General features: G+C 51.8%; 1 protein-coding gene across 1 annotated transcript in view; it reads left to right on the forward strand.

Moving 5' to 3' along the window:
- The window catches only part of CD6 (CD6 molecule), a 242109-nt gene that overhangs the window by 67102 nt on the left and 155489 nt on the right, over positions 1-19518 (forward strand). Inside the window, exon 2 of the mRNA XM_069233268.1 lies at positions 16087-16167. Within this exon, the coding sequence (XP_069089369.1) occupies positions 16087-16167 (81 nt within the window). The remainder of the gene's footprint in view (positions 1-16086; positions 16168-19518) is intronic.

Raw genomic sequence — 19518 nt, forward strand, 5'->3', positions numbered from 1 at the left:
GTGAGGGGCATGATTGTTGTTTTTATTTTTAAAAATAAAAGAAATGTGTGTTTGATGTACGGCTCCGTCACATTGACAGAGCGGTCCGTCAGACAAACAATACATTTCCAGGAACTGCCATAACAGCGGTCCCTAAAAATGTAAAAGTTGTCTGCAGAGGCAGTGGACATCTCTAAATATGACAGATGGAGTGCCCTCCTCATGGCGGAGTATTGCCCAGGGATGGGGGGGGCGGGGGGGTAAAGTACTCTGCCATGGTAATAACTGTCCGCCAAGTTTTAAATCAGCCCCTCAGTCACTTGAATAGCCCCTCCTCTTGAGTGAGTGCCAGAGTGTGGAGAGTTCAGTTCTTCAACACTTATTTGCTGGAGTGTAAAATTCTAGTCTTTTTATTCATTTCTGGACAACGTCTGAACCCTGAATCTTTTACGCTCAAGGTAGTTTTCGCTGTTGTGACAATCTTTCTCTTGGCTGGACCTCCTTAGGCACAATCCCTGATAAACATATTTATTATTTTCAAAGGTGAACAACTTCCTGGCAGACTAATATCACCTCTGTCCTCCTTTCTATGAGCTGAAAGATGGTTTGAGCCCTCTCTCGTGTGTTTAATGTGCATCAGTGTTGTGAGAAAGTAGCCTCTTTCTAGCCTTGTTACCCCCACTTTTGGCCTGTTTGTGAGTGTATGTCAGGGTGTTTTCACTGTCTCACTGGGATCCTGCTAGCCAGGGCCCAGTGCTCATAGTGAAAACCCTATGTTTTCAGTATGTTTGTTATGTGTCACTGGGACCCTGCTAGTCAGGACCCCAGTGCTCATAAGTTTGTGGCCTATATGTATGTGTTCCCTGTGTGGTGCCTAACTGTCTCACTGAGGCTCTGCTAACCAGAACCTCAGTGGTTATGCTCTCTCATTTATTTCAAATTGTCACTAACAGGCTAGTGACCAATTTTACCAATTTACATTGGCTTACTGGAACACCCTTATAAATCCCTAGTATATGGTACTAAGGTACCCAGGGTATTGGGGTTCCAGGCGATCCCTATGGGCTGCAGCATTTCTTTTGCCACCCATAGGGAGCTCTGACAATTCTTACACAGGCCTGCCACTGCAGCCTGAGTGAAATAACGTCCACGTTATTTCACAGCCATTTTACACTGCACTTAAGTAACTTATAAGTCACCTATATGTCTAACCTTTACCTGGTAAAGGTTAGGTGCAAAGTTACTTAGTGTGAGGGCACCTTGGCACTAGCCAAGGTGCCCCCACATTGTTCAGGGCCAATTCCCCGGACTTTGTGAGTGCGGGGACACCATTACACGCGTGCACTACATATAGGTCACTACCTATATGTAGCTTCACAATGGTAACTCCGAATATGGCCATGTAACATGTCTATGATCATGGAATTGCCCCCTCTATGCCATCCTGGCATAGTTGGCACAATCCCATGATCCCAGTGGTCTGTAGCACAGACCCTGGTACTGCCAAACTGCCTTTCCTGGGTTTTCACTGCAGCTGCTGCTGCTGCCAACCCCTCAGACAGGCATCTGCCCTCCTGGGGTCCAGCCAGGCCTGGCCCAGGATGGCAGAACAAAGGACTTCCTCTGAGAGAGGGTGTTACACCCTCTCCCTTTGGAAAATGGTGTGAAGGCAGGGGAGGAGTAGCCTCCCCCAGCCTCTGGAAATGCTTTCTTGGGCACAGATGTGCCCAATTCTGCATAAGCCAGTCTACACCGGTTCAGGGGACCCCTTAGCCCTGCTCTGGCGCGAAACTGGACAAAGGAAAGGGGAGTGACCACTCCCCTGACCTGCACAACCCCTGGGAGGTGTCCAGAGCTCCTCCAGTGTGCTCCAGACCTCTGCCATCTTGAAAACAGAGGTGCTGCTGGCACACTGGACTGCTCTGAGTGGCCAGTGCCACCAGGTGACATCAGAGACTCCTTCTGATAGGCTCCTTCAGGTGTTGCTAGCCTATCCTCTCTCCTAGGTAGCCAAACCCTCTTTTCTGGCTATTTAGGGTCTCTGTCTCTGGGGAAACTTTAGATAACGAATGCAAGAGCTCATCAGAGTTCCTCTGCATCTCTCTCTTCACCTTCTGCCAAGGAATCGACTGCTGACCGCGCTGGAAGCCTGCAACACTGCAACAAAGTAGCTAAGACGACTACTGCAACTCTGTAACGCTGATCCTGCCGCCTTCTCGACTGTTTTCCTGGTGGTGCATGCTGTGGGGGTAGTCTGCCTCCTCTCTGCACTAGAAGCTCCGAAGAAATCTCCTGTGGGTCGACGGAATCTTCCCCCTGCAACCACAGGCACCAAAAAGCTGCATTACCGGTCCCTTGGGTCTCCTCTCAGCACGACGAGCGAGGTCCCTCGAATCCAGCAACTCTGTTCAAGTGACTCCCACAGTCCAGTGACTCTTCAGTCCAAGTTTGGTGGAGGTAAGTCCTTGCCTCACCTCGCTAGACTGCATTGCTGGGAACCGCGACTTTTGCAGCTACTCCGGCCCCTGTGCACTTCCGGCAGAAATCCTTTGTGCACAGCCAAGCCTGGGTCCACGGCACTCTAACCTGCATTGCACGACTTTCTAAGTTGGTCTCCGGCGACGTGGGACTCCTTTGTGTAACTTCGGGTGAACACCGTTTCACGCATCCTCGTAGTGCCTGTTTCTGGCACTTCTCCGGGTGCTACCTGCTGCTAAGAGGGCTCCTTGTCTTGCTCGACGTGCCCTCTACCTTCTGGTCCAATTTGCGACCTCCTGGTCCCTCCTGGGCCACAGCAGCATCCAAAAACGCTAACCGCACGATTTGCAGCTAGCAAGGCTTGTCAGCGTTCTTTCGGCGGGAAAACACTTCAGCACGACTCTCCACGGTGAGAGGGATCCATCCACCAAAGGGGAAGTCTCTAGCCCTTTTTGTTCCTGCAGAAACCTCAGCTTCTTCTGTCCAGTAGAAGCTTCTTTGCACCCACAGCTGGCATTTCCTGGGCATATGCCCATCTCCGACTTGCTTGTGACTTTTGGACTTGGTCCCCTTGTTCCACAGGTACCCTAGATTGGAAATCCATCGTTGTTGCATTGTTGGTTTGTGTCTTTCCTGCATTATTCCTCTAACACGACTTCTTTGTCCTTAGGGGAACTTTAGTGCACTTTGCACTCACTTTTCAGGGTCTTGGGAGGGCTATTTTGCTAACTCTCACTATTTTCTAATAGTCCCAGCGACCCTCTACAAGGTCACATAGGTTTGGGGTCCATTCGTGGTTCGCATTCCACTTTTGGAGTATATGGTTTGTGTTGCCCCTATCCCTATGTTTCCCCATTGCATCCTATTGTAACTATACATTGTTTGCACTGTTTTCTAAGACTATACTGCATATTTTTGGTATTGTGTACATATATCTTGTGTATATTTTCTATCCTCTCACTGAGGGTACACTCTAAGATACTTTGGCATATTGTCATAAAAATAAAGTACCTTTATTTCTAGTATAACTGTGTATTGTGTTTTCTTATGATATTGTGTATATGATACTAAGTGGTACTGTAGGAGCTTCACTCGTCTCCTAGTTCAGCCTAAGCTGCTCTGCTAAGCTACCATTATCTATCAGCCTATGCTGCTAGACACCCTATACACTAATAAGGGATAACTGGGCCTGGTGCAAGGTGCAAGTACCCCTAGGTACTCACTACAAGCCAGTCCAGCCTCCTACAAGTGTTTATACCCGTTGCTCGCTTTGCTCACCTGAAACTAGTGGATCCATTGTGAATACTGATATGGTACTTAGACCAATGTATGCCTTCCATGTGATATATTATCTATTTACATTTTTAGGTGTGGCATAGATATAGCTTTAGCTGCTTTGCCAGCCTCATGTAATTAAAAAAATCATATATACAAAGTACATACACATAGATCTAGGGCCTTTGTGTCAGGCCTTTTCACCCATTGGTCTGTTCAACCGCCATTCACATTTTGCTTCCACCAACCAAAGCGTGGGGCAATGGCTTAGCCCACTTCAGCCATTGACTGTCTTACAAATTGCTTCTCTTGTGAATGACTACGTATTGCCTGATCACATACGCACACCCGCCCGAGAAGAAGCGCTCTTTAGTGATAGATCGGGGGACCAATATCTTACTTTACCAATGTCTTTCTTTCTTTGCATCATATCCTTTTTTACATTTTTGTTCATCCATGCGTGTTTAAAGTATGTTATGTTACAGAGATTTGTACAGCGCACAAATCACTCGAGGGGTATTCAGGTGCTGAAGAACATGAGTAGGCTGATCAGGCTCCTAGTCATATAGCCAGGTCTTGCGGAACTGGAGTATGATGGGGAGGTCCTGATGGGGTGTGGAAGGTCGTTCCAGGAATTGGCGGCAATGTTGGAGATGGAGCAGCCTCCTGATTTGCTCCTGCAGATGCAAGGTGTTTGCACAAGGTGGAGTGTGGATGAGCTCAGTTGCCTGGTGGGATGTGGAAGTTGAGGCGGTGGTTGAGGTTGGCAGGTCAGGCGCTGTGGAGGGCTTCGTACGTATGGGTGAGCAGCATGAATTGGCTTTGTTTCTGGATTGGTAGCCAGTTTAGCTCTCAGAGGTGGGGCGTGATGTGTGCTGTGGGGGATGGTGAGCATGAGTTAGGATGCGGCGTTCCGGGTGGTCTGGAGTCTTTGAATGAGTTGATTCGTAATGCCAGTGTAAAGTGTGTTGCTGTATTCTAGTCTGCTTCTGAAGAGGACCTGAATAACCATGCATCTGGTGTCACTGGGAGCCACTGGAATATTTTGCGGAGCATACGTGGGAAGAGGGCGCAGGAGGAGATGAAAGTGTTAACTTGTTTGGCCATCGTGAGTCTGTCGTCCAGGATGAGACTGAGGATATTGGCATGGTCTGTGGGGGTGGGGGGTGGGTCCCAGGTCTGTTGAGCACCAGGAGGAGTCCCTTGGAGAGCTCTCGTTTGGGACCTCTGCTTTATCCGTTTTGAATTTTAGGCAGTTCTGTTTCATCCAGTTTGTTACGTTTGACATGGAGGTTATGAAGTTGGCTCTGGTGGTGTTGTTGTCTGTGAAAGAGAGGATGAGCTGGATGTCATCTGTGTAGTCGACAATGTTGATTCTGTAGGATCTTATGACGTGAGCGAGTGGTGCCATGTAGACATGGACGATGGTAGGGCTCAGTGATGATCCTTGAGGGATTCCACAGATGAGGTTTGTGGAAGTGTCGGGCAGGAACCTGACTTGCATGGTCCTGTTGGAGAGAAAAAAGGCAGCCATCTCAGGGCGGATCCATGTACTCCAGAGTTGTGGAGTCTTGTGATAGGGGTGCTGTGGGAGACTGCGTTGAAAGCTGAGGAGAGGTCAAGTAGTACGAGTGCAGCGATTTCTCCCTTATCCGTGATGGACCGGATGTCGTCAGTTGCTGTGATGAGAGCGGTTGCCATGCTGTGGTTTCTGTGAAATCCAGTCTGCATGATGTCTAGTAGGTGGTGTTGTTCAAGATGGTTGGAGAGTTGTTGGTTGATTGCTTTCTCCATGACGTTGGATGGGAAGGCCAGGTGTGATGGGCGTGTAGTTGCCGGGCTCCTTTGGGTTTGCTGCAGGTTCTTTTCAGGAGAGTTGTGATTTCTGTGTGTTTCCAGTTGTCTGGGAAGATTCCGCTTTGGATGGAGGTGTTGATTATGGTGGTGAGGTGGGAGCTGACCAGAGATCCTCCTAGGTTGTAGATATGGTGGGGGCAAGGGTTGGTGGGGGTCCCAGGATTGGCGCTGTCTTTGGGGTGAGGGGTTTCCAGTTTGGGATCTGGTGGTCTGATTTGGTGCTGGTGGGCAGCTACTTGATGAGTTATTGTGTCTTGTGTTGAGAGTTGAAGGTGGTGTAGATCTTGAGGATTTTGAAAGAAATTGGACAGGTTGTCGCAGAGGTCTTGCAAAGGGGAGATGGAGTTAGTGGTGGCTGGGGGTTGGAGAATTCTATGGTGATGTTGAAGAGCTCTTTGCAGTTGTTGGGGCTGTTTTCCAGTCTGAGAGTTAGGGCTGACTTTCTTGCTTCATTGTGTTGGGTGTGATATTTCCTGAACCCATAATTGTACATTTTTCTCCAGCTGTTTGCAGTGGAATTTATGAGGTCTTCAATACACCAGCTGGCTGGCACGTTTGTTCTCGAGTTTTTGACATCCTTCAGGGGGGCTAGGGTGTTGGCACTGGTAGTGATCCAGGTGTTGAAGGCTTTGATGTAAGTATGCAGGTCAACGATGAGGTTTGGTTGGTGGGCAGTGAGGGTGTTCAGTCTGTGTCCTTTATCTTGCTCCAACTACGCCTGAAGTTGTTAGTAGTCTTTGCTGTGGGGAGCTTGGGGTGTGTCGATGAAGAAGTGGTTGATGGGGTGGTCTGTCCGAGTGAGCGGAGTGAGGTGGCTGAACTTGACCTTGTTGCTGATTGTGAAGATTGGTTGAGGGCGTGTCCTGTGTATGTCTTCATGTTATAGTAATTCAAAGCCAATAGTGTGACTGCTGGAATGTCTTGTACTGCCCACCCTGAGACTGAGGACATGCTTCAGTGGAGTCCATTACCCACCCTGAGACTGAGGACATGCTTCAGCATGGTCCATTGTTCACCCTGATACTGAGGGCCTGCTTCAATGCAGTCTATTACCCACCCTGAGACTGAGGACATGCGTCAGTGTGGTCCATTGCCCACCCCGATGCTGAGGCCATGCTTTAGTGGAGTTAATTGCCCACACTGAGACTGAGGCCATGCTTCAGTGCCGTCCATTACCCACCCTGCGATTGAGGGCATGCTTCAGTGCAGCCCATTACCAACCCTGAGACTGAGGACATGCTTCAGTGCAGTCCATTGCCCACCCTGAGACTAAGGCCATGCTTCAGCATCATCCATTGCCCACCACGAGACTGACTGAGGGGGTCATTCTGACCCCCGCAGGCGGCGGATGCCGCCCGCCTGGCGGGAACCGCCAGAAGACCGTACCGCGGTCAAAAGACCGCGGCGGTCATTCTGACTTTCCCGCTGGGCTGGCGGGCGACCGCCAAAAGGCTGCCCGCCCGCCCAGCGGGAAAGCCCCAGCAACGAGGAAGCCGGCTCCGAATGGAGTTGCTGGTGTGCGACGGGTGCAGTTGCACCCGTCGCGATTTTCAGTGTCTGCCAAGCAGACACTGAAAATCTTAATGGGGCCCTATCAGTGGCATGGGCACTGCAGGGGCCCCCAGGGGCCCCACGACACCCGTTCCCGCCATCCTGTTTCTGGCGGTGAAAACCGCCAGAAACAGGATGGCGGGAAGGGGGTCGGAATCCCCATGGCGGCGCTGCTTGCAGCGCCGCCGTGGAGGATTCCCTGGGGCAGCAGGAAACTGGCGGGAAACCGCCGGTTTCCCTTTTCTGACCGCTGCTTTACCGCCGCGGTCAGAATGGCCCCAGAAGCACCGCCAGCCTGTTGGCGGTGCTTCCGCGGTCGTTGGCCCTGGCGGTCCATGTCCGCCAGGGTCAGAATGACCCCCTGAATGTCTTGAACTGTCCACGCTGAGACTGAGGACATGCTTCAGTGCAGTCCATTACCCACCCTGAGACTGAGGACATGGTTCAGCATGGTCCATTGTTCACCCTGATACTGAGGGCCTGCTTCAATGCAGTCTATTACCCACCCTGAGACTGAGGACATGTGTCAGTGTGGTCCATTGCCCACCCCGAGGCTGAGGCCATGCTTTAGTGGATTTCATTACCCACCCTGCGATTGAGGGCATGCTTCAGTGCAGCCCATTACCAACCCTGAGACTGAGGACATGCTTCAGTGCAGTCCATTGCCCACCCTGAGACTAAGGCCATGCTTCAGCATCATCCATTGCCCACCACGAGACTGACTGAGGGGGTCATTCTGACCCCCGCAGGCGGCGGATGCCGCCCGCCTGGCGGGAACCGCCAGAAGACCGTACCGCGGTCAAAAGACCGCGGCGGTCATTCTGACTTTCCCGCTGGGCTGGCGGGCGACCGCCAAAAGGCTGCCCGCCCGCCCAGCGGGAAAGCCCCAGCAACGAGGAAGCCGGCTCCGAATGGAGTTGCTGGTGTGCGACGGGTGCAGTTGCACCCGTCGCGATTTTCAGTGTCTGCCAAGCAGACACTGAAAATCTTAATGGGGCCCTATCAGTGGCATGGGCACTGCAGGGGCCCCCAGGGGCCCCACGACACCCGTTCCCGCCATCCTGTTTCTGGCGGTGAAAACCGCCAGAAACAGGATGGCGGGAAGGGGGTCGGAATCCCCATGGCGGCGCTGCTTGCAGCGCCGCCGTGGAGGATTCCCTGGGGCAGCGGGAAACTGGCGGGAAACCGCCGGTTTCCCTTTTCTGACCGCGGCTTTACCGCCGCGGTCAGAATGGCCCCAGAAGCACCGCCAGCCTGTTGGCGGTGCTTCCGCGGTCGTTGGCCCTGGCGGTCCATGTCCGCCAGGGTCAGAATGACCCCCTGAATGTCTTGAACTGTCCACGCTGAGACTGAGGACATGCTTCAGTGCAGTCCATTACCCACCCTGAGACTGAGGACATGGTTCAGCATGGTCCATTGTTCACCCTGATACTGAGGGCCTGCTTCAATGCAGTCTATTACCCACCCTGAGACTGAGGACATGTGTCAGTGTGGTCCATTGCCCACCCCGAGGCTGAGGCCATGCTTTAGTGGATTTCATTGCCCACGCTGAGACTGAGGCCATGCTTCAGTGCCGTCCATTACCCACCTTGCGATTGAGGGCATGCTTCAGTGCAGCCGATTACCAACCCTGAAACTGAGGACATGCTTCAGTGCAGTCCATTGCCCACCAGGAGACTGACTGAATGTCTTGAACTGTCCACCCTGAGACTGAAGCAATGTCTTGAATTGCCCATCCTGACACTGAAGGCATCCTCTGCATGGCCCCTTGTTCACTTGAGACTGAGGGCATGTTTCATTGCTAAACATTTTCCACCCTGAGGGCATCCCTCTATGTGGTTCATTGTTTAGCCTAAGATGCATGGCTTGACTTGAATTGTCCACCCTGAGGCTGAGGTCATGTTTTAACGCTGTCCATTGTTTACCCTGAGACTAAGGGAATGTCTTGCACTGGCCACCCTAAGACTACGGGCACCCCCATGTGGTCCATTGTCCTCCCTGAGACTGACAGCACCCCCTGAATGTTCCATTGTCCACCCTGAGACTAAGGTCATGTCTTGAACTGTCCTCCCTGAGAATGAGTGCACCCCACTGCATGTTCCATTGTCCACCCTGACACTGAGGGCATGCTTCAGCGCTGTCCATTACCCACCCTGACACTGAGGGCATGCTTCAGCGCTGTCCATTACCCACCCTGACACTGAGGGCATGCTTCAGCGCTGTCCATTACCCACCCTGACACTGAGGGCATGCTTCAGCGCTGTCCATTACCAACCCTGACACTGAGGGCATGCTTCAGCGCTGTCCATTACCCACCCTGACACTGAGGGCATGCTTCAGCGCTGTCCATTACCCACCCTGACACTGAGGGCATGCTTCAGTGCTGTCCGTTACCCACCCTGACACTGAGGGCATGCTTCAGCGCTGTCCATTACCCACCCTGACACTGAGGGCATGCTTTAGCACTGTACTTTGTCCACCCTGACACTGAGGGCATGCTTCAGTGCTGTCCATTACCCACCCTGACACTGAGGGCATGCTTTAGCACTGTACTTTGTCCACCCTGACACTGAGGGCATGCTTCAGCGCTGTCCATTACCCACCCTGACACTGAGGGCATGCTTCAGCGCTGTCCATTACCAACTCTGACACTGAGGGCATGCTTCAGCGCTGTCCATTACCAACCCTGACACTGAGGTCATGCTTCAGCGCTGTCCATTACCCACCCTGACACTGAGGGCATGCTTCAGCGCTGTCCATTACCCACCCTGACACTGAGGGCATGCTTCAGCGCTGTCCATTACCAACCCTGACACTGAGGGCATGCTTCAGCGCTGTCCATTACCCACCCTGACACTGAGGGCATGCTTCAGCGCTGTCCATTACCCACCCTGACACTGAGGGCATGCTTCAGCGCTGTCCATTACCCACCCTGACACTGAGGGCATGCTTCAGCGCTGTCCATTACCCACCCTGACACTGAGGGCATGCTTCAGCGCTGTCCATTACCCACCCTGACACTGAGGGCATGCTTCAGCGCTGTCCATTACCCACCCTGACACTGAGGGCATGCTTCAGCGCTGTCCATTACCCACCCTGACACTGAGGGCATGCTTCAGCGCTGTCCATTACCCACCCTGACACTGAGGGCATGCTTCAGCGCTGTCCATTACCCACCCTGACACTGAGGGCATGCTTCAGCGCTGTCCATTACCCACTACCCACCCTGACACTGAGGGCATGCTTCAGCGCTGTCCATTACCAACCCTGACACTGAGGGCATGCTTCAGCGCTGTCCATTACCAACTCTGACACTGAGGGCATGCTTCAGCGCTGTCCATTACCCACCCTGACACTGAGGGCATGCTTCAGCGCTGTCCATTACCCACCCTGACACTGAGGGCATGCTTCAGCGCTGTCCATTACCCACCCTGACACTGAGGGCATGCTTTAGCACTGTACTTTGTCCACCCTGACACTGAGGGCATGCTTCAGCGCTGTCCATTACCCACCCTGACACTGAGGGCATGCTTCAGCGCTGTCCATTACCCACCCTGACACTGAGGGCATGCTTCAGCGCTGTCCATTACCAACCCTGACACTGAGGACATGCTTCAGCGCTGTCCATTACCCACCCTGACACTGAGGGCATGCTTCAGCGCTGTCCATTACCCACCCTGACACTGAGGGCATGCTTCAGCGCTGTCCATTACCCACCCTGACACTGAGGGCATGCTTCAGCGCTGTCCATTACCAACCCTGACACTGAGGGCATGCTTCAGCGCTGTCCATTACCCACCCTGACACTGAGGGCATGCTTCAGCGCTGTCCATTACCCACCCTGACACTGAGGGCATGCTTCAGCGCTGTCCATTACCCACCCTGACACTGAGGGCATGCTTCAGCGCTGTCCATTACCAACCCTGACACTGAGGGCATGCTTCAGCGCTGTCCATTACCCACCCTGACACTGAGGGCATGCTTCAGCGCTGTCCATTACCCACCCTGACACTGAGGGCATGCTTTAGCACTGTACTTTGTCCACCCTGACACTGAGGGCATGCTTCAGCGCTGTCCATTACCCACCCTGACACTGAGGGCATGCTTTAGCACTGTACTTTGTCCACCCTGACACTGAGGGCATGCTTCCGTGCTGTCCATTACCAACCCTGACACTGAGGGCATGCTTCAGCGCTGTCCATTACCCACCCTGACACTGAGGGCATGCTTCAGCGCTGTCCATTACCAACCCTGACACTGAGGGCATGCTTCAGCGCTGTCCATTACCCACCCTGACACTGAGGGCATGCTTCAGCGCTGTCCATTACCAACCCTGACACTGAGGGCATGCTTCAGCGCTGTCCATTACCAACTCTGACACTGAGGGCATGCTTCAGCGCTGTCCATTACCCACCCTGACACTGAGGGCATGCTTCAGCGCTGTCCATTACCCACCCTGACACTGAGGGCATGCTTCAGCGCTGTCCATTACCCACCCTGACACTGAGGGCATGCTTTAGCACTGTACTTTGTCCACCCTGACACTGAGGGCATGCTTCAGCGCTGTCCATTACCCACCCTGACACTGAGGGCATGCTTCAGCGCTGTCCATTACCCACCCTGACACTGAGGGCATGCTTCAGCGCTGTCCATTACCAACCCTGACACTGAGGACATGCTTCAGCGCTGTCCATTACCCACCCTGACACTGAGGGCATGCTTCAGCGCTGTCCATTACCAACTCTGACACTGAGGGCATGCTTCAGCGCTGTCCATTACCAACCCTGACACTGAGGGCATGCTTCAGCGCTGTCCATTACCCACCCTGACACTGAGGGCATGCTTCAGCGCTGTCCATTACCCACCCTGACACTGAGGGCATGCTTCAGCGCTGTCCATTACCCACCCTGACACTGAGGGCATGCTTCAGTGCTGTCCATTACCAACTCTGACACTGAGGGCATGCTTCAGCGCTGTCCATTACCCACCCTGACACTGAGGGCATGCTTCAGCGCTGTCCATTACCCACCCTGACACTGAGGGCATGCTTCAGCGCTGTCCATTACCCACCCTGACACTGAGGGCATTCTTCAGCGCTGTCCATTACCCACCCTGACACTGAGGGCATGCTTTAGCACTGTACTTTGTCCACCCTGACACTGAGGGCATGCTTTAGCACTGTACTTTGTCCACCCTGACACTGAGGGCATGCTTCAGCGCTGTCCATTACCCACCCTGACACTGAGGGCATGCTTGAGCGCTGTACTTTGTCCACCCTGACACTGAGGGCATGCTTCATCGCTGTCCATTGTCCACCCTGAGACTAAGGGAATGTCTTGAACTGTCCGCCCTATGACTGAGGCCACCCCCTGCCTATTCCATTGTCCAACCTTAGACTGACCCCCCCCCTGCACGTTCCATTGCCCACCCTGAGACTGAGGAAATGTCTTGAATTGTCCACCCTGAAACTGAGGGCCCCGCCCCCTGCATAGTCCATTGTCCACCCTTAGACTGAGAAAATTCTTCAGCATCATCCATTGTCCACCCTGAGACTGAGGGAATGTCTTGTACTGTCTACCCTGAGACTGAGGACACCCCCCTGCATGGTTCCTTGTCCACCCTGCGACTGAGGGCATGCTTTAGCCTGGTCCAATGTCCACCCTGAGACTGTGGAAATGTCTTGATCTGTCCACCCTGAGACTGAGGGCACGTCTTATGTGAATGAGCTATCACCTCGCCCTCTCACTCCATAGAGGATGATCAGCTTGTAATGAAGGGTGGGCACATTGCCTGTCAAAAGGAAACCATGGGGTTTAGTTACAAGCCCAGTGCGTCGCCGGTGAATTACTATTTGTGACGCAGTGGTGGCACATAGTGCAGGCCCATTTCTACAAGGCCGCGCAAAGCCACTTTCCGTGGCTTTTCATGGCCTCATAAGTATGGTGTAAGGCAATGCAGCGCAAGTCGCTGCATTGCCTTAGCCTGCGTCAGGGAGGCTTTCCATGGGTGTTGTGGTGTGTTTCCCCATACAACACCGATGGGTTTTGATGCATTCCCAGATTTATAAAAATCTGTCAACAAGGGAATGCATAAAGTCTTATGCCTCCCCCGGTGAGGCATACAGAGAAGTCTCTTTATATCCCCTCGTTTTTTCCTCTTTCTATGTGTACTGCACTCTGCAGCACACACAGAAAGAGAAAAAAGCCTCCATGGATTGTTTTTGTGCAGAAAGGTGTTGCAGGGCAGCGCAGCAAGGCCACTGCCGTGCGCCACGGGGCTTGTAAGCCTCCTAGTGTCCCCGGTGCCAAAGTTCACGCGACTCACTGGTTTGTGACTGCTGTGCCTGTGGTGCCCAGGATCAGCACACTCGGGAGTGATGGCGGGGCACTCTAGATTACAGCTCCAAGACTCTGGAAGTCCATCAGGATCAGCACACTCGGGAGTGATGGCGGGGCACTCTAGATTACAGCTCCAAGACTCTGGAAGTCCATCAGGATCAGCACACTCTGGAGTGATGGCCGGGCACTCTAGATTACAGCTCCAAGACTCTGGAAGTCCATCGGGATCAGCACACTCGGGAGTGATGGCGGGGCACTCTAGGTTACAGCTCCAAGACTCTGGAACTCCATCTTTTCTATCCGAGCAGAGGACCACTACCTGCCCTCTGAAGATCTGTGCCTCGTTTATTGTAGGGGGGCTAGGCGGGTTACCTGGCACGGGGCCGCCTATGGTACCTCGGGGGCAGATATCGCAGATTGTCATGACTTTGTGACTGGGGACTTCAGACATCCTTTCCTCCTGTACATGTATGACATGGCAGGCCTGGCTCCTGATGTATGTTGTGTGTTCCCCACTCCCCCCGGTGACCTGACCACCAGTGGCGCACCGCCTTGCAGTGGGTCATCCCTGTGGGACCACCTGCCACGCGCCTGAGGCACCATGTGCTCTTGGTCAAGTCTGCGGTTTGTGCCCATGTGGCAATATATTGCATGTATCGGAAGGTCCCAGTATGACGTTACTTCTGCTTTTAATGGACGAGATGACGTGGGACCGCCTTGGACTGTGTCCTCACGTGGGTTCCATTTCATCACTTTCTGCTCCAGGATTAGGCCTTTGAGCTGGACTATCCTCCTCGGGTCCCCTCCTGGCCACCATGAGAAGATCTGGTGGGAAACATGTAAAGAGAAGAGCAGTGAAGTGTTCAACCCCCGAGTGTGGCGATCATAGTGTTTCACTAACACACACACATACTCTCCCCTTCAAGCCAGGGTGTCCTCGCGCACGTGCGTCCTTCAGGGGCACATTTCACCGTCGTCTGCCTTTGCCCTTCATCTGCCCTTCACTGGCACCAAGATGGCGTCTTTGTCTTTGGAAGACCCGTCTAACAGACTGCTTTGCAGTGACAGGGCAGAGGAGCGCAGGTGCCCTGTGTACCCAAGAAGGGTGCCAGCCATGAAGCTCGCACAGCAGCGCTGCCCCCTCATACGTGAAGTCCATTTAAACGTTGTCTGTGAAAGACCTGCACTTTAGCCAGGGCCGTTAGTGCTGGTGGCTGCTGTTGCGACAAACTTTTTGTCCCCCCCCCCTCCCCTCCCCATGACCTCCTCCTCGGATTCCCTCACTACTACCCGGTAAAAGTGCCCCCCATGTCTCCATAGCCCCTCTTTCACATACAATTCATTTGTTTTAACTCACAGGTAAGGGCTGGCTTTACTAATCCACTCAGCCATCCACATAAAATACAGATCTGTTCTTTGCAGCAGGCACATTAACCCTCTGTGCTACTTTATGTCGGGTCAAAACTGACACTAGACAGCACTCCACCTCTCTCTCTAGCAGGAACATTCATCCCAAGAGTTAGCTTGACATTTTTATTGCTGCCTGAAAGCTGGAGCACAAGACACTCTGTAGCAGGTTATGTTTTTAGAATGGTGAGTTATTGTTAAACACAGCGCCTCCCTTGAGATCACTAAAGCCTGGCACAAGGACAGATATGTTGAATGTGCAGCAGGATTGCGGAGTCCAAAGGTCATGACACAGTACACAAGTGGTTCAAAGTCTTGATAAAGGATTTACCATCCAGCTCAAAACCTTTGGAAATTGGAAAGTACCCTAAAGGTAAAACAAATGGCTCTCTGTGCTGCTTTGCATTACTTTGCATCAAGGGGTCGTCCCATGGGTAGTACATGGGTATCTCCTCACTACTACCCATGGTTTGTAATGCCAGTCCTTGGCTACTAAACGTTGTACACAAGGCAGGCTGTGTGCCGTTTTGTAAGGCCCGCCCCCTCCTGTGCGTCAAAAGGACGCCGGAGTATAAATAAGGCTCCCAGGCCTTAAAGTCATTTTTTGGACGGGAACGCCCACTTTGCATGTCATTAACGCAAGGTGGTTTCCCGCATCCAAAAAATTACGCACACTGAGTTTTTTTTACGGCCGCGGGGTCGGGTGTCAAAGTTTAAATACGGTGCACGGTTTGCGCCGAGTGTGTGTCAAAAGTTTTGACGCACATTCGGCGCAAACAGAGTATAAATATGCCCCTCAATGTGTGAAATGCTTAAAACTTGGTCCAGCATCGTGTTTTCTCCTGGAAGGCTACCATTCCTGTATAAAACCCATGCTAGACTTCATGCACACACCTTAGCACTTTGGTGTAAAAGTGTGTACGTTGTGCTAGGCAGGGTCATAACTTAGTACATAAGGGTCTCTGGTGGTCTCTCCCCCTAGCATAAAACAACAATCTTGGGTACTGTGCTGTGTTGCACTACTGTTTAATAAATCTGACCCAAAGTTGCAACTTGCATTCACGTGTCCTGCATCATGCTGAACATAGCTGTGCCATTAAATAATACGGCCAAATGATGCATCATGCATGCTGAGCACAACCCATTCCTAGCTTGGAGACAGTCGCTTCTAAATTTCTGTGTATTTGTCTTGTTTCCACAGCTCTGAGTGGCAAAGATGTGTCTCCGACAGCACACCAGAACACCTCAACGAGCAGTGACCTGACTAGGGTAACAAAGGCAGGTAATGGCATGGTTAACACTTTCTTTTATTTTTATTTCCTTGATGATACGTTGCTAATCAATCAGTCAACTTGTAGGGCGGGGCTTCTTACCCGTGAGGGTATACAGGCAGGGGTAGCTCCTCCATTAGGGCAGAGGAGCCTTGCCCCCCACCAGCAGCAGCATCTGCAAAACCTTTAAAAGAAAAGGATAATAAATTATGTAATTATCCTTTTCTTTGAAAGGGGCGGGGGCCACGGGGGTGACGTGCACTGAGCACTATGAATGTATGTTTGGCCGGCAGTCTCGGACCGGCCAAACACACATATGCACAGGGCTCTCTCCAGCCCAGCAACACACTGGGCTTGAGAGAGCCTGCACATACTCTCAGTCTGCCTGGGAGCGCCCAGCTAGGTCACTCCCAGCCAATCCCGATGCTGCTCAGAGCAGCGTCAGGATTGGGCGCAGGGCAGGCTGGGAGCCTGTCCCTGCAGCATCCGGACAAAGGTGAGGAGAGGAGCGGCGTGATGTGGGAGCAGAAGTAAGTTTAAAAAAAAAAATATTTTGTTATTAATTCCCCCCCGCCCCCCCTCCGTGTGCCGCCATATCCCCAGGAATCCCCGTGAGCCGCAACTGTATCCAGGCACTAGCACGGTCTAGGGTCGCAGTCGAACAGCCAGGACTTCAGTTCCCTCCAGAACTTGTGAAGAGTAGGGCATGTCCTGAGGTGCAGGGGGGAGTCGTTCCAAGCTCTGGCTGCACAGAGACACTGCTCTGCTGTGTCTGATGTGGAGGTTATGGGCCAGGAGGGAGCTGGAGCAGAGGTGTCTGGAGGGTTTGTGGAATTTGAGGTGGTGGTAAATATACGCAGGTCCAGAGTTGTGCAGTGCCTTGAACGTGTGAATGAGGAGCTTGCACTGGCATCTTTACTTGACCGGGAGCCAGTGGAGTTTCCTGAGGTGGTGGAGGTGTGGGTGTGATGAGGAAAGTCCCAGATTAGTCTAGCTGTGGCGTTCTGGATGGAGTGTAGGCTTTGATTGAGGTGGGCCTCAGTTTCCACGGAGAGGCCATTTCCTTTGTTGGTGATGAGAGCTTGGGTGATGGTGTGCCTTGCGATTTTGGGAGTCATTTGAAAATAATGCACAGGATGAAGAAGCAGGAGGATGGCACTGCATTGATTTGGGACTTCATGGTGAGTTTGCTGTCCAGGATGATGTTGAAGTTTCTGGCATGCTCGGTAGGGATTGGAGTGGGGCCCAATTCTGTGGGCCACCAGGAGGCGTCTCAGGGGTAGTTGTTGCTGCCAAAGATTAAGATTTCTGTCTTCTCTGTGTTGAGCTTGAGGGAATTATCCCTCATTCAATTGGCAACACTGACCATGCATTGGTGGAAGTTGATTCTGGCAGCCGTATAGTTTTCAGAGAGGAAGAGGATCAGTTGCATATCTTCGGCGTAGGATATAGTGTTGAGCCCATAGGATTTGACTATTGCTGACCAGGGGTGTCATGTAGCTGTTGAAGAGGGTGGGTCTCAGGGATGAGTCTTGAGAGACTCTACAGGTGATTGGTGTGGGTTCATCTCAGGGCGGTTCTTTGGATGCCTATGTCGTGTAGTCTGGCGGTGAGCGTGTGGTGGAGACAGTGTTCAATGCTGCTGAGAGATCTAGGAGGATGAGGGCAGCTGTTTGACCTTTGTCAAGAAGGGCTCGGAATCAAGATGGGGAGTCATCCAGGAGGCGATAGTGTTCGAAGTAGATGGTGTGTTGTCAGTTCATGGCTTTTTCAAGGGATTTGGCCAGGAAAGGGAGTAGGTCGATAGGGCTGTAGTTGCTGAGTTTGTTGGGGTCTGCTGAAGGCTTCTGCAGCAGGGGTTTGACCTGTGCGTGCTTTCAGTCTTTAGGAAAGGTGGCCGAATCAGTGAGGTGTTGAGTAGAGTGATAAGTTTGTGGCCGATCCTTATGCTCCCAGCTTTAAGACCTGAGGGGGGCATGGGTCAGATGGGGCCCCTGAGTGTAAGGATTTCATGATGGTGATGATGTCCTGGGTGGTGAGGTGGTTCCATGTAGTTAGCCTTGGGAAGGAGGTGGGTGTTGAGGTCTGGTCATTGAAGATGTCTTCGGGCTTGAGTTGGGTGTTGAATTTTCTGAAGATTTTGGCACTTTTTCATCACGGAAGAAGTTTGTGAGGCTGTCACATAGGTCCTGAGAGGGGAGTATGTTGCTGGTTGCTGCTGCGCGGTCAGAACATTTCTTGAGTATGCAGAAGAGCTCCTAGCTATCGCTGGGGTTGACTTCAATGCATGATGCTAAGGCCTTTTTCTTGGTTCCACACAGTTGGTGATGGTAGAGGTTGAGTGCGGTTTTGAAGCTGGCTCTGTCAGCAGTGTCTTTGCTGGTGTGCCATCTTCTCTTGAGGAGTTTGCATTGGCTTTTGATTGACCTGAAGTCATCGGTGTACCAGCTAGCTGGTTTGATGGAACTACTGTGTTTCTGGTTCTTGATGGGGATAGCACTGTTGGCGCATTCCGTGATCCAGGTGTTGAAGCTTCTGACATCTTGGTAGAAGTTGTTGAATTTTTTGATGCTGTAATGTTGATGCTGTGATGACCCCTCCTAATAAGGATAAAGGACAAAAAACAGCCCCAAATAACAAAAAAAGGTTGGCACATTCTTGTAAATCAGAAGTTGGTTGTCAAAACTGAGTGTGGCTTGGTGGATGAATGGTTAAATAGACTGTGGCAAGTGATGCATTTTAAAGATTGTTGGGTCGATAACTTTGTTGTAAACAATAGGACATCATTCAAAAAGCAGCTTTTCATGAGATAGTTTCGTTTCTTATCCCCGAATAAATCATTAGTGGTGAATGGTGAATTGAAAGTGAAGTGTAGTGGGCCAATAACTTTGATCAAAACTGATGAAAATTTACCGACAACTTAACTGACAACTGAGGTCTTTGGATGTGTTGTTGAAGTCTAAGAAAAGGAGATTACAATAGTCCAGTCTAGATGTTAAAGTTATCAAGACCACTGTTTTGCGAAACTCTAGAAGTATGAATGGCCAAACTGTTATTTAAGCTGAATTTAATTGCATTTAAGGATACCAGTACATTGATATGTAATATACTGTAAATGATTGTTGGCAGCACACCACTGTATTTCTGTTCCCCGGTCTACCAGTATCTTACTCAGATGAATACACACCATCAACTATTCCCTCAAGCATGAGTGACCAATCCTTCCCCACTCAGCTTCCTATCATCTGTATACCTTTCTGGACTGTACATCTGCACTCAATGTCCATGGAACTTCCTTGTCACTTGGCAGAGTGACTATGTCAAATGCACGTCCCTAGTAACCGCAGTCCAGGTGGACACGT

Source organism: Pleurodeles waltl, chromosome 4_2, assembly GCF_031143425.1.
Source record: "Pleurodeles waltl isolate 20211129_DDA chromosome 4_2, aPleWal1.hap1.20221129, whole genome shotgun sequence".
NCBI classification, from domain to species: domain Eukaryota; kingdom Metazoa; phylum Chordata; class Amphibia; order Caudata; family Salamandridae; genus Pleurodeles; species Pleurodeles waltl.